The sequence below is a fragment of the Chrysochloris asiatica genome, unplaced genomic scaffold, assembly GCF_000296735.1.
Source record: "Chrysochloris asiatica unplaced genomic scaffold, ChrAsi1.0 scaffold00033, whole genome shotgun sequence".
NCBI classification, from domain to species: Eukaryota; Metazoa; Chordata; class Mammalia; order Afrosoricida; family Chrysochloridae; genus Chrysochloris; species Chrysochloris asiatica.
The window spans coordinates 2,751,218-2,764,759 of NW_006408551.1; the positions used below are offsets into that span (position 1 = coordinate 2,751,218).

Below are 13,542 nucleotides of genomic sequence, written 5' to 3' on the forward strand. Positions count from 1 at the left end.
GATGGAACTATTTAAGATGTTAAAGCTTAGAGAACTTCTATTTAGCCTTGTTATATGAAGAAATCAAGGCACAGAGTGGTTAACCTACTTGTTCAAGGTTAAAATAGTGGATAAAAAGTGACTAAAAATCAGGTTTCCTTTCTCTACAACTTAACAGACTTTTCAGGCTTCATGATAATTCCCATTCAATTCAATGTACTACAAACAACTGCACTGAGTATCTAGGAAGAACACCAGACAAGAGATCTGCTAGGTGGGGCAGGGTGAGGGGAGTGGTCAACAAATACCAACCTTTTCCTCTGGGGTATCTGGGAGAAAAAGAGATCTGAAAACTGGGTGGGACAGGGTAGGCTGAGGTCAAAGACTTCAGTCTAGATAGGATTTGGCTACCCCACCCCCAACTACAAATGATTCAGGGAAGACAACCAAGGAAGCTGTCTTCAGCAAAGCTCTACAAAGTGTGTGGATCAGAAGTAAAGAAGAATAAGAAGGGAAAGACGATTTTGCTCTCCCTCTCCAGAGATGGAATCCTGGTGTAGTGCTGTAGGGTAAATACTGGACTGCTAACCGCAAAGTCAGAGTCCTGGTGTGGCGCTGTGGGTTAATGTGCCAGACTGCAAAGCCATTTGAACTGTAAGGTCAGCGGTTCAAGCTCATCAGCTGCTCCTCAGAAACCCTATATAGGGTTGCTATGGGTCGGGACCGACTTGACAGCACTTAACAACAACAACCGCAAAGTCAGCAGTTCATCAGCTGCTCCTTGTAAACCCACCACCACCTCCTGAGATAACTATATTACCAAGGGAAGGAATAAAACAGGTAGAAACAAAAACCCTTTACCCCTCCCAATTAGAATTGATTCATAGGTGGTCTTGGGAAAAATAAAAGACTCCCAACAAAGTCTGCTAACCTCAAATCCCTCAGTAAGAAGGTGCTACTCAGGAAATGTCTGCTAAAGAATTTTCCCCCTCCAGCCCCCAAATTAAAAAAATAAAGGCAGGTGGAGAAGAAACTCAGGGTATGGAACTGGTTTTTGAAGGGCAGGAAGAAAAAAACTAGTATCCCATTTTTTTCTCTTTTCTTTTCCAAAGCAGATGAGAGAGAACCTTCCTTCCTTCCCAGTAGTGCTGGCCACTGGGAAGACAGAGCACCAGTGCCAATCAGACGGGCATGGCCACGCCCCTTCCCCCCTACACACCCACACACACCCACCCACTGGCTCCACTCAGCTCCAGAAGAGCCGGTTACTCCTGTGTCCCAGACTGCCCCCACCCCTTCCGATCCCCAGGCCTTGTCTCCAGGGCAACCCCTAGGACTACCACAGCCAGGAGGAGATTGGGAAGAACTATATGGAATAGGAGAGGGTCACCTGGGATTAGAGATGAAAAAGGAGTAGGAGCCATACTTCAATCACCTTCATCCCAGAATAAGAGCCTTCCTCATCCCATCAGGCTCAAACACAATTGTGAGGTATCGGATGAAGCAGTGTTTCGTTCTGTCTGTTCCCTAGGCACTCTACTCACAAGTTGCTGATAAATGACCCATTATACAGGACCTAACATCTCCTCTAAATACGGTTCTTACATGCTAGTTGAGAAAAGATGAGGGTGGGGTACCAATATGCCCAACAGCTGGGTGTTTACTTCTTGTCAAAGCCACCCAGGCAGCAGCTGTGCTTCTCCCTTGATCCAGACAACAGAGGGCAGACTGACCCCATATGTCCCCAAACATTCCACAATCCCATCAGAAGTGGCCACTCACCCACCCCAGGCCCCTTTAGGAAGCTACTAGAAAAGGGACGGGGCAAATAGGTCATTTTTCAGCAACTTGCGAGAAGAGTGCCTAGGGAATAGACAGAACCTCTCCAAGTCAGGCCAGTGGGCGGATAACAAGAATGGGGAAGGAGAAATTAGCACCTGCTCCCCCTTACTCACCCTCCCTGTTTCTACTGCACCACCCTGACTCTGGGGTCAGCTGCCAGAGCCTGACTCCACTAAGGAGCCAGATGGCTGAGGCTGGAAGGAGAGAGAGAGAGAAAGGGGATTCGTTTGCATCTCTTTACCTCCTTCCCTCTTCCCCTCCAGATAATCCTGGCTTCCAATCTTAAACACCACTACTGGCCACCTTCCCTCCTCCCCCGGCTCCCTCCCAGCACTATGGAACATGACTCAGAAGAGTCTGAAGCAAACCCTGACACCCTCTCCCCCAATTCTGGAGTGGCAAGAGAAAGGAAAAGGAACAGAGCTAGGTAGGCAGCTGGACTTGGGAGGAAGGGGAGCACCTCCATGGAGGTGGCAAATTATTAAAGACCTCCTTTTCTTTCTCTCTGCCCCCCCCCATTATTCAAATGACTCAGATAATTAATAGAGTCTAGTACGGAAACTGCCCTGCCCACCCCCAGTACTCCAGGTTAGTACAAAAGTTTCCTCTACCTCTAAATTTTGGAGAGACTCAGCTCCTCTTAATCTTCTCTTCTTCCCTCCAAGGAAATACAAACTCCCTCAGATTCATACCCCAATCTGGTTTCTTAATTTCCCTAAAGGGCTTCTCCAAAATGGTCCTAGGAAAGGGATGTCAGTCTCCTTTACATCTGAATAGAGAAGGTTAAATTTGCTCCGCCTCCTCCCCCTTACCCCAGCTCCCTTAGAGATGGCCCAAGCCGCCCACCCAACACTACCCCCACCAGCCCCTAAAACCCGGAATCAAGGCATTCTGCAGCGCCCCTCCCCATCTCCCCAACTTTAGGGGAGGAGCATTCTTTGACTGGACCAGCCCACCCCACAAGTAAAGAGCCCTTCCCAGCAGGGGTCGATGGGTGGCAGCTGAGGTCGGCCCCCAAATTTAGGAAGACGCGGGTTGGGTGAGGACTACAGAAAAGCTTTAGATAGGACTCAGTTGAATTTGAAGGACTGAGAGGAGCAGGACCCAATAATGACTGTAGTTTACACAAGCCCTCCCCTCCCCCCATTACTATGGAGAAGGAGGGGAGTTGGGGTGGCGGTTATTCCCCCTCCCATTGGAGGTTAGGATGGCGTGGGAAAGCGCCGGTTCGTGAGGGGAGGAGGCGAAACCCAGACCGCGGGAGATTTTTCTGGCGAGGAAGCCGCGGGGGAGGGAGAGATCCTGCGCTCAGAATAGGAGGGGTACCCGAGAAAGGATGGCGGAGAGGTATAAGTTGCCTCCAAATTCCGGTAGCAGAGGAACGGAGAGAAATGGGCGAGTGAAATAGTGCAGCGGAGAGGAAGGGCAGCTCCCGTGGGAGGGTGAAGAGGGTCAAACCCTGAATCCCGGGGTAGCGGGGATCCGGGGGCAGGGAATTGCAGGGGAGGCCTGGCTGGGGATTCCGGTGCCAGAGGTTGGAGCCGGGCCTCACCTGGAGCAGGACCGCGCCGCGGGCGGCTGCGGCGGCGCAGGTGGCTGAGCCCGGCGGCAGCCGCGGCAGCCGCGGCGGCGGAGGGAGGAGGTGGCGCTTAAAGGGGCAGGAGCTTCTGGGGTGAGGATAAGCGTCCTAGGAGGACGGTCGCGAAGGATCCGCTGGGGGATGGGGAAGCGGGTGGCGTCTCCTAGGGGCCATAACCAGGAAGGATCCCAGATGGAGGAAGAGAATAGATCCCAGGAAGAGACAGAAACTTCTGCTGTGGGGTGGGGGTTGGAGGAGATGGTAAGTCCGAACTGGAGGACGCTGAAGAGCGCTGCCAGCTCACAGTCAAAGACCTCTTCACAAAGGAAGGCCGGGAAGGCGGCGAGAGACACAAGGACGCCACAGAGGCATGAGGGTGCGGGAGAGGGAAGCCAAAGCCAAGTCTGCTGGGGTCACTCACAGCGTCCTACTAGGTGAACAGGTTCCCCATGTTTCAGCTGCTCAGTGCCCCATCCCTTATGGCTGTGGAGAAGCACAGCCTACTTCCCCCAACACTACTCAAGTTTAAAAGCCTCTGGAATCAGGAAGCCATGAGGCCAAAGACCTCCTAGTCTTCTCAACCTCAATCCCGCCTCTCAGTGACCTCAGAGACTGGCGTGTGGGGGGCCGCCAATAGCAACCCTAGTGAGTGAAGTTGATGGGGAACCGTGAGAATCGGCTTTATTCTAGTTCAGTTTCCCCCCAACCACCACCACCACCCTTTGCTGCAACCTCTGGGGCAACAGGAAACAGCTGCTCAGTGCAGCCCCCACTGGTGACGGGTTGGGTGGGGGAGGAGAGAAGACAGGGACTTAAACCCAGAGAGAAAACTGGGGTAGAGGAAGCACCCTAAAGACTCTGAAACACTACCAAAAGTGGGCTCTACTTGGGTGGGTAGGAGGGCGGCTAGCAGTGAGTACTGTAGAATATTTGTCAGGGTGGAGGAAGTGCTAATCTAAAGTGTACTCTTAGGCTCTTAGTGCTAAGCTACCAGTATTCAACATCCCAGGATCAGCAACAGAAATCTAGCAGAGACCTGTGCCCCCTATGGCCCAGTTTCCCTTCCTTTACTCCCCAAAAGAGCAAAGGTTAGGCCACACCCCTGCTGAGTCAGCCAGGGAGGGAGCTAGGCATCCCTCAGACCTTCACAGTGGCTGGTCCTTATACTCACCTATGTCAGGCTGTTGGGGCTCCAGGTTTGGGACCACCCAGCTCCTTATTGTCCTTGTGTCCCCCTTCACGTGAAGACTGGCGTTAGATCCTCCCAAATTGTGAGCTGAGAACTAGCAAGAATCAAAAAGCCAATGTGTGCTTCCTGCGAACCACAGCCTGAACTGCTGTTGGGTGATGTCCCCGTGTGACAGACTAGGGTGGAGGGGAGGAGGAGGGAAGGGCGGGGCTTTCTCTGGGTGGAGAAAGGGAGGAGGCGAGGACAGGGCAGAACAGGAGAAATATGGAGGAAGGTTACATCTGTGTTGACACTCCAGTGGTATGGTGGAAGGAAATAAATACTTGCAGCTGGTGGGAGGGTGAAGTTTTTGGATAAGTGAGGAGGAATTTAAATATGTGTTGGGGGAAGGGCCGAAGGATGCAAGCCACCTTTAGGATCCTGGTTCCCAGGTCTGCATCTAGATGACAATGGAAAACAAAGTGCTGACCCATACCCTAGGGCTTTCCCTGCCAGATTCTTACCCATACAAATCTGCACCTAGAGGAAGTGCCCCCACCCCTATTAATAACTCAGCATTTCCCAAGATCCATGATTTTCTGAGAGCAAATTACCTAGCACTGACAGCTCAGGGGCTCCACCTTCCGTCCAGATCCTGATACAGGAGAGACTTCTGCCAAGGACGTCATAGGCAGACAGGAGGGAGCTTGGAGGCCCCTACTCCACCCCTGGCGTCTCTCCCAAGGCCCCTCCCCAACATCCAGGCCCCAGGGGCCTCTGAATTGGGAGTTAAGCTTGTCTCCACCCTATCTCTACCCAGTCAAAGCTTGAATACTTAAGGAGGTGGGACTTATGCAGACTCCTCCTCAAGACAAAAGCCCCAGCTGATTTGTAAACAGTCATTAGCTGAGAACCACATCCCAGCAAATGGCCTTCAAGGATTTCAAAATGGTGACATCAGAGCTCTGGCAACTTCCTCCAGTCTTTCCACCAGAGGGCAGTAAAATGGGTCTGAGCCCCAAGGAACACTTACCAAAAACATCAAACCCAGGGTTGTCTGGTTATTTCAAACACTACAGAACTGCTTCATTGGGTTTCCAATGCTGCAATCTTTAGAGAAGCAGACATCTTTTTCCCAGAGTATCTGGTGGGTTCACAGTCAAGTGCTTTAACCACTTCACCACTAAACCCACTGCCTTAGATTGTACAACACTACAGGAGTAGAACTGCCCCATAGGGTTTCCAAGGCCATCTTTACTTATATAAGCATTTTAGTGGAAGAAACTGTATGTTCAAACATGTCAGCCTTTGGGCTACAGCCAAACGACCACTGTTCCATCACCCAACTCGCCATTTAGATTGACTCAAGGCATTTAAGAACACAAGAGTCAAATGCAACCTTGCACCACAGTATACTATTTTAAAGGTCCATTGTTAAGTGCCATCGAGTAGGTTCTGACCCATAGCGACCCTGTATAGGGCTTCCGAGGAGCAGCTGGTGAGCTTGAACCACTGACCTTGCAGTTCAAATGGCTTTGCAGTCTGGCACATTAACCCACAGTGCCACACCAGGATTCCATTAAAGGTCCAGTGGTTGTCTTTTTACCAATGCTGCTTCCAACCCCACTACTATACCTTTTAGCAGGCTACATTAAAAGAGAAAATGACCCATGATTTAACCCAAACCCAGCTAAACTGAAAATTGTTAAGATTTCTCTTTCTAAAACGTTTACAAGGGAAGTTAGCCAAATTCAGGATAGGTCATGTCCTGGCATAGCAACAAGCAATCACAAACATTCAAAGTCAAGGCTTGCCCACAATATAAATTGAGACAGTAGTTGGGAACACTTTCTCGAGAAATTAATGCCTAGCTAATATACATGCTCATATAGGGAGCTTTTTTTACTCCACTTTTATATAGTATTAGTCTTTTTATTTGCTATTTTAAAAAATTACTCATTGACTAGTGCCTGATTTGACATGAAGTTACTCCGAAATCCCACCCACTTCTTCCCAAGGTTTTTCTCAGTAATCCTATCAATATTTATTAACTAAGCGGAAGTAGGAATATTTAACAGGCAAGAAAATCAATTTGCTTTTAAAAAGAAGTTACTTAAGCATATAGTAAGTGTATTTCCCCAGAATAAAAGACAGATCTAAGGGATGTACATTTTATTGAAAACCTTAAATATACTCAGAACACAGCTTTAAACAAGGCTCTCATGTGGCCTACACAGAAGACTGAAGCTTTTTCACTGGGGACAAGGAGATGGAGAACATGGTGGACAGGTCCCCTTAAGAATGCTCTTCGGCCAGCTTATCCGCTTTCGCCACAGCTTCTTCAATAGGTCCCACCATATAGAAGGCCTGCTCTGGGAGATGGTCATATTCACCTACATGGGAAAGGAAAAAAAATTTTTTTAAGAACTGAGGATGTCAGTTTTCTGCCATATCTATGAGGCAAATGGTCAAAATGAGACGAATTCACACCTAAGAACCCTTATTAAACTTTTTCCACAAAATCAAATTTTATAAGGACAGTCTGAAATCAGGCCATCTAAGTTCAAATTCTTCTTACTTTGCTTTTGTGACATTGGAACACATTATTTAATGTCTCTGTGCTTCAGTGTCCTCATTTGTAAAACAAGGTTGTAAGATTATTGTAGGACTCCTGGTTTGGTGTGCTGCAGGATAAGCACTGGAATGCTAACTGCAAGGTTGGTAATTCAAACCCACCAACAGCTCCTTAGAAATCCTATACAGGGTCCCTATGAATAATCATTTTTCCCACAAACTTTTTGAAACCTCACCATATTATATCACTAAATGGTTGTTATTCAAATAGGAAAACATTAAAAGATTTCAGTTTGTCACTTTATATTCAGCTTGAACTCAAATCTTCACCTGCTAAAATTTGCTGAAATCCTTTGATGGTCTCTTTCAAGGGTACCAGCTTTCCCATATGGCCAGTGAAGACCTCAGCAACCTGGAATGGCTGAGATAAGAAACGTTGGATTTTCCGTGCACGGGACACAGTCAACTTGTCTTCCTCAGAAAGTTCATCCATACCCAGGATAGCAATGATGTCCTGGAGGGATTTGTAGTCCTGCGAGAAAAAGAGGCATGAGTTAAGATTCCCCTTTAATTTGGACAAACCCTAAGGGTTAATACCACCACTTTCACCTGGATAAAGCTATGTACAAATAGCACCTTACCTCAATTCACAAGTTAAATTAGCCAATAAGGGAAAATTACATACTTAAGAATCATGAGAGCATTTAGCCAGCATCAGTGATAACACTAGATTGCGAACAAGAAGGTTGGAAGGCAGTTCAAACCCACCAACAGCTCCTTGGGAAACTCTTTACATGATTAATGAGTCAGAATTGACTCAATGGACTTAGTACCTAGCCTAGTACTATTAGGAAAACATTAGGTTTCAAAGACTAAACATCTGGAGACTCAAAAGGCCGCATTATCACTCATTAAAACTGTGGGTGTCACCTTTCCTTTCCCACAAGCAAATCACAGATGTCACTGGGAAATACCTAGTACCAATACAGCCCTAGGAGTCCTGGTGTGTGGCACCACACGATAAGCACTCGACCTCTAAGGACAGTTTGAAATTCAAGATTAGCAGTTCAAACTCACCAGCCACTCCTAGGAAACCTAAACACAGGGTCACTTGAGTCATAACCGACTCAAGGAACTTAACAACAGATAGCCCTCAAATCCCCTCTTTATGACTTAATGGCCACAGATCTCAAACAGCAATACTCACTTGTAGGATCTTTTGCACCCCACGGGCAACATCATAATGCTCATTGCCAACAATGTTGGGATCCATTATACGGGAGGTTGAATCTAAAGGATCCACAGCTGGATAGATACCCAGCTCTGCGATGGCACGGGACAACACAGTTGTAGCATCCAAATGGGCAAAGGTAGTGGCAGGAGCAGGGTCAGTCAAGTCATCGGCAGGCACGTAAATAGCCTAAAATCAAGAACCCATGAAAGGTAGCAGGAAGCCAAGGCATTCTACTTAAGCCACCCTACTTTCTGACCTCTCCTTCTTATCTCTGGCTATCTGGCCCCTCTCCAAGATATCATGGTCATTTCTTTTCTTTATCCTGCAATGTTAGCTCTCCTGTTACGGTACTCACTTTCAGAATTACAAATAATAACAAAAGAAACCATGCACATGACAATAGTTCAGTACGAAAAGGAATTAATGGAAAATCACTCCAACTTAGTTTCATGTTCATATCACCTTAAATCTATTGTTAAACATCTATTGTTGTTAGTGCCAGGGAGTTGGTTCAGATTCATATAGACCCTGTATAGGGTTTCAAAGGAGTAGCTGGTGAATCCGAACCATCAACCTTGCAGCTCAAACTGAACTTGCAGTTTATACACATTTGAAATTTTGCATTGCCATTAATGCAGTACTTAAAGCTACTACCATGCAGCTCCAGAATAGAGGCTGGAAACTAGTTTTATGACTTACATCCTACTTTTGGTGTTTCTAAACCTTGTAGGGTCTTTGACATACCCACACAGAATTTTACACATTACTTTTAGGAAACTCATTAATCCCAGGTTAAGGGCTCATTTGAGATGTAAGTAACTAGATTTTATACTTTTTTAGTGGCTCCATATGGTAAATACTGGACTACAAGCCACAAGGTCTACAGTTCAAGCACACCAGCTGCACACAGTGATAAAAATGAGGCTTTCTCTGGTCTCATGAAGATTTCAAGCCTCAGAAACCCTACTGTTAAGTGTCATCGAGTCAGTACAGACTCATAGCGACTCTATATGCAACATAATGAAACACTGCCCAGTCCTAGGCCAACCTCACAATTGTTGCTACAACTGAGCCCATTGCTGCTGCCAATTCATCTTGTTGGGTGCCTTCCTCTTTTTCTGTGACCCTTTATCAAACATGATATCCTTTCTCCAAGTGACTGGTCCCTATACAGGGTCGCTATGAGTTGGAGCCAAGTCAGCAGCACATAAAAACTAAGTATAGTCCTGATATGTTGCTATAGGATAACTGTTGGAATGCACGGTCAGTCTGAACTACCAGGTTGGTGGTTCAAACGCACCAGCTGTTCCTCGGAAACCCTATTCAGGATCACTATGAGTTGGAACCAACTCAACAACACTTAACAACAGCATACATACATTGTTGTTATGTGCCATGGAGTCGGTTCTGACTCATAGCAACCCTGAATAGCTACTTTTATATAAATTAGACATTCCTCCATTTAATTTTTCTTACCTGCACAGAGGTGATCGAACCCTTCTTGGTGGTAGTGATTCTTTCCTGCATGGTACCCATGTCAGTAGCCAGGGTAGGCTGATAGCCCACAGCAGAGGGAATTCTGCCCAACAAAGCAGACACCTTGAAAAGAACAACAAAGATCCGTGCCTGTATCTCTTTACCCTCACCTGCATTATTCCATAGGAAGATCAAGCCTTACCTCTGAGCCAGCCTGGGTGAAGCGAAAGATGTTATCAATAAACAGCAATACATCTTGACCTTCTTGATCTCTGAAGTATTCAGCCACAGTCAGTCCAGTCAAAGCTACTCGGGCACGAGCACCAGGTGGTTCATTCATCTGACCGTACACCAGTGCTACCTGTGGTAGTCATATACCATCAGAAAACGTGATAACGTATGGCAGCTAATGCCCAAGGTCCACAAATCAGACAGAAACTACCTCAGGAGGGTTCTGAGGCCCTTTCCCGCCTAAAGGTGTCACTGTTTCTGTTCTCAAATTTCTTTTCTTATTAGAGACGGAGTTAAATACACATAAGGAATTTCTTATATACTATTGTGACAAAATTCCTTAGTAAAAAGGAAATAAATACCCATGTGAAAAGCAAAAAAAAAAAAAACAGAATTATCCAACATGCTGACTACCACCTCCCAAACTCTGCCCAAAATTAGCTTTCCAATAATGTGACTATCTACCAAAAAGAAATGTGGTCAAATGTCTAAGAGAAAACAAAATGTGTATTTGTGTATAAGGAGGCTTCAAAAAATTTAAGATAATGGAATTTTAACATGAGCTTTTTGAAGCTTCCTTGTCTTAGAAGTTTGGGGGTGGGGGTGGTAAAAACATGAGCAAACGTTTTCTTTGTAGGGCCTGGGATATTAAAAAAAAAAGAACATAAAATATGTTTCCAGCTAGCACCATTGTCAATTATAAAGGTTACGTGGTGCAACTATTATGTGCACATTGGCTGCTCACCTTAGAGGTAGTATCTTTTAAGTTGATAACACCAGACTCAATCATCTCATGGTACAAGTCATTGCCCTCACGGGTCCTCTCACCAACACCAGCAAACACAGAATAACCACCATGGGCCTTAGCAACATTGTTGATTAATTCCATAATCAGTACAGTCTTGCCAACTCCAGCACCACCAAAAAGCCCTGGGAAAAGTTAAAAACAAAGAATACTGAAAAGATCTGCATTCCTAAATAAGTAAACTTCAAAGAATGTTATTCTTTTCATCTTTCCCCTTCTCAGAAAAGGCATCTGGCTTCAGCAAACTCAGAAGAACGAAAGTCAGAAGCTACTCATCAGCGAAGGGTAGATCTCAATGCCCACTCATAACATGATCTTCCCGTCAACAGATTTTATGTACCCTCACAAACATACCAATTTTGCCACCCTTGGCATAGGGAGCCAGCAGATCCACAACCTTGATACCGGTAACCAGAATTTCTTGCTCAACACTCATCTCGATGAACTCGGGAGCCTCAGCATGAATAGGTGCAAATCTGAAAAGGTAAGAGAGAATTATTCTAATTTTCTGTGTTGAAAGTGACCGCTGGCTAATCTTAAAGCCAAGCCTTTATTCCCTCTCTCACAGTGTCCCTCCCTTCTCACTGTCAACAATCTAGACAAGTTGTCAATAGCATCTAACTGACCTTCATAATCAGAAAGCAGTAATCCCATTCCTCCTTTCCTTCTACTGAGCCTAACTGAAAAGCAACAATGGGCCCAAGTATAACAATTGTGAGGATGGCTCAGAGCTGGGTCTCCTTCTGTTGTGCATGTTGTTGTTGTTCCTTGGAAACCCTGCATAGTAGCTAGTGGGTTTGAACTGCTGACCTTGTGGTTCCCAGTCCAGTGCTGATCCTATAGCGCCACATCAGTCCTCTGTTATGCAGAGGATCCCTATAAATTGGAACCAACTCAACAGCATCTAACAACAACTTCTTCACACTCACACACACACACACACACACACACACACACCCGGAAAAACTTGCAAGTTTTGGACCCTGCAACCTAAGCCAGTTCAGCCAAATCAGAACTTAAAGTATCCTCAGCTTCTTTAGAAGAAATTGTATTCTTTGATATTAATAACTGAATATATCTCAGCATTTTCAGTATTCTCTGTAGGGAAATTCTGCTGTACACCATACATTAAAGGTGTCACTTTAATATATGAAACTACAAAGAAAAAGCAGTCCGTATGTCTAGAGATACAAGAAGGATACTCACTGTTTGGTTTTGATGGGACCTCTCTCATCAATAGGTTCTCCAATGACATTCATGATTCTGCCTAAGGTCTCAGGGCCAACAGGAATTTTGATTGGTGCGCCTGAATCCAAGACTTTCTGACCTCTAACCAAGCCTTCAGTACCATCCATAGCAATGGTCCTTACTGTGCTCTCCCCTGTCAGATGAAGGTACTGCAGTTATACATAAGGAAAAATTGGTTTCATTATACTTAATACAGTACAACTAACATGAAAGATCTAAATCAACCAAGACTCCTTCTCAGAACCTAAATGTGGCTTCAGCGTATCCAGAAGAACGAAAGTCATTTTGATAAAATCATCATAGAAGTGGCAGTCTGTGGTTTTGAAAATATTTGCGATAAACGATCTCTTCACTATTCTTAACAAATTCTACTTACCCAAATGTTGGGCCACCTCCAAAACCAGCCTGCTATCCCTGCCTTGCACTTCCAGAGCATTTAAAATGGGGGGTAGCCCCTCATCAAATTGGACGTCCACCACTGCACCGATGACTGCCACGATGCGCCCGGTGGTGGTGCCTGCCTTTGGTGAAGGAGATGTTTGCGCCGCATAGTCTCTGCCTAGCAGACAAAAATGTCGGAAACAGTCAGGATTAGGACGTTTAAAGGTCATTGGAAGCCCAGGCTTTTTACCCAGAGGAGACAGATTCGGCCCAGGCCTGGTCTTCCGCTTAGATGGAAGGCGTGTCCAAAAAGGGAGCCCAGAAGCAACCGAGTAGGGGCCTTTCCACCCTTCCGATTCTCATGCACCAAACCCCATTATTCAGCTCCGAGCAGATTTCCTAGGAAGGTCAACGCACCTGCCCTGACTGTGCAGTCACACGATGCCCCTTCCCCAATACAGGGCGAAATCAGGATGAAAAAAGGTCCCGAGAAAGTCCTGTTCTTGTTCTCCCATCTTTAGAAGGCAGGGCGCTGCCCTTGGCGTCCTTATGGCACCACAGGTCTCTTTAGGCCCGTACGACAATAGGCCCCCGGCTCAAGGTCATAACGCGAAATACGTCCGGCTCCTAGATGGAGGCACTTACCAGGTTGGAGCGCTGCCGGGGCGGCCCTCAGCAAGAGCTGGGTTTGGGGCAGCGACGCTGAAGGGTTGAATCCCCGTAAGGCCCCGGAGGCCGAGGCAGCGGCCACACGACCCACAAGACCCAACATGGCGGAGTCTGGGTGGCGACTGAAAGCCGCAGCTGCCTCCGCCGCCAACTCCCCGGGAGTTGGGGCGAGAGCTAATCCACTGTGGGCAAGCCCATTGGAGGAATTGAGTGCTCTTCATTTTCAGCGCTGCTTCTACAGGTTAATATTTAGTGGTCCTCTCACCCGTTGGTCTAAACTAGTGCTAATCTGAAATTCCTATTTTTCATTGGATAATGTCAAGTTACTACACCCCCCCTCCGAGCCGCGAACATAA

At 46.6% G+C, this 13,542-nt stretch overlaps 1 protein-coding gene across 1 annotated transcript; it reads right to left on the reverse strand.

Annotated features, from left to right (window-relative positions):
- Positions 1–6,863: 6,863 nt before the first annotated feature.
- Positions 6,864–13,289, reverse strand: ATP5B (ATP synthase, H+ transporting, mitochondrial F1 complex, beta polypeptide). The gene is made up of 10 exons (XM_006859450.1): positions 13,163–13,289; positions 12,513–12,695; positions 12,095–12,269; positions 11,243–11,364; positions 10,829–11,013; positions 10,055–10,213; positions 9,853–9,975; positions 8,350–8,562; positions 7,473–7,674; positions 6,864–6,961 (listed from the first exon to the last, which is right to left on the reverse strand). Exons 1-10 carry the CDS (start codon positions 13,287–13,289, stop codon positions 6,864–6,866), a joined length of 1,587 nt encoding a protein of 528 aa, XP_006859512.1.
- Between the last annotated feature and the right edge of the window lie 253 nt (positions 13,290–13,542).

Excerpts from the sequence above, each read along its gene's own strand:
- ATP5B (XM_006859450.1), bottom strand. The coding sequence starts at position 13,289 with ATGTTGGGTCTTGTGGGTCGTGTGGCCGCTGCCTCGGCCTCCGGGGCC. Across the intron at positions 10,214-10,828 it reads TAAAAGATACTACCTCTAAG|GTAGCACTGGTGTACGGTCA; the intron begins GTGAGCAGCCAA and ends TGACTACCACAG. Across the intron at positions 9,976-10,054 it reads TCACCCAGGCTGGCTCAGAG|GTGTCTGCTTTGTTGGGCAG; the intron begins GTAAGGCTTGAT and ends GTTCTTTTCAAG.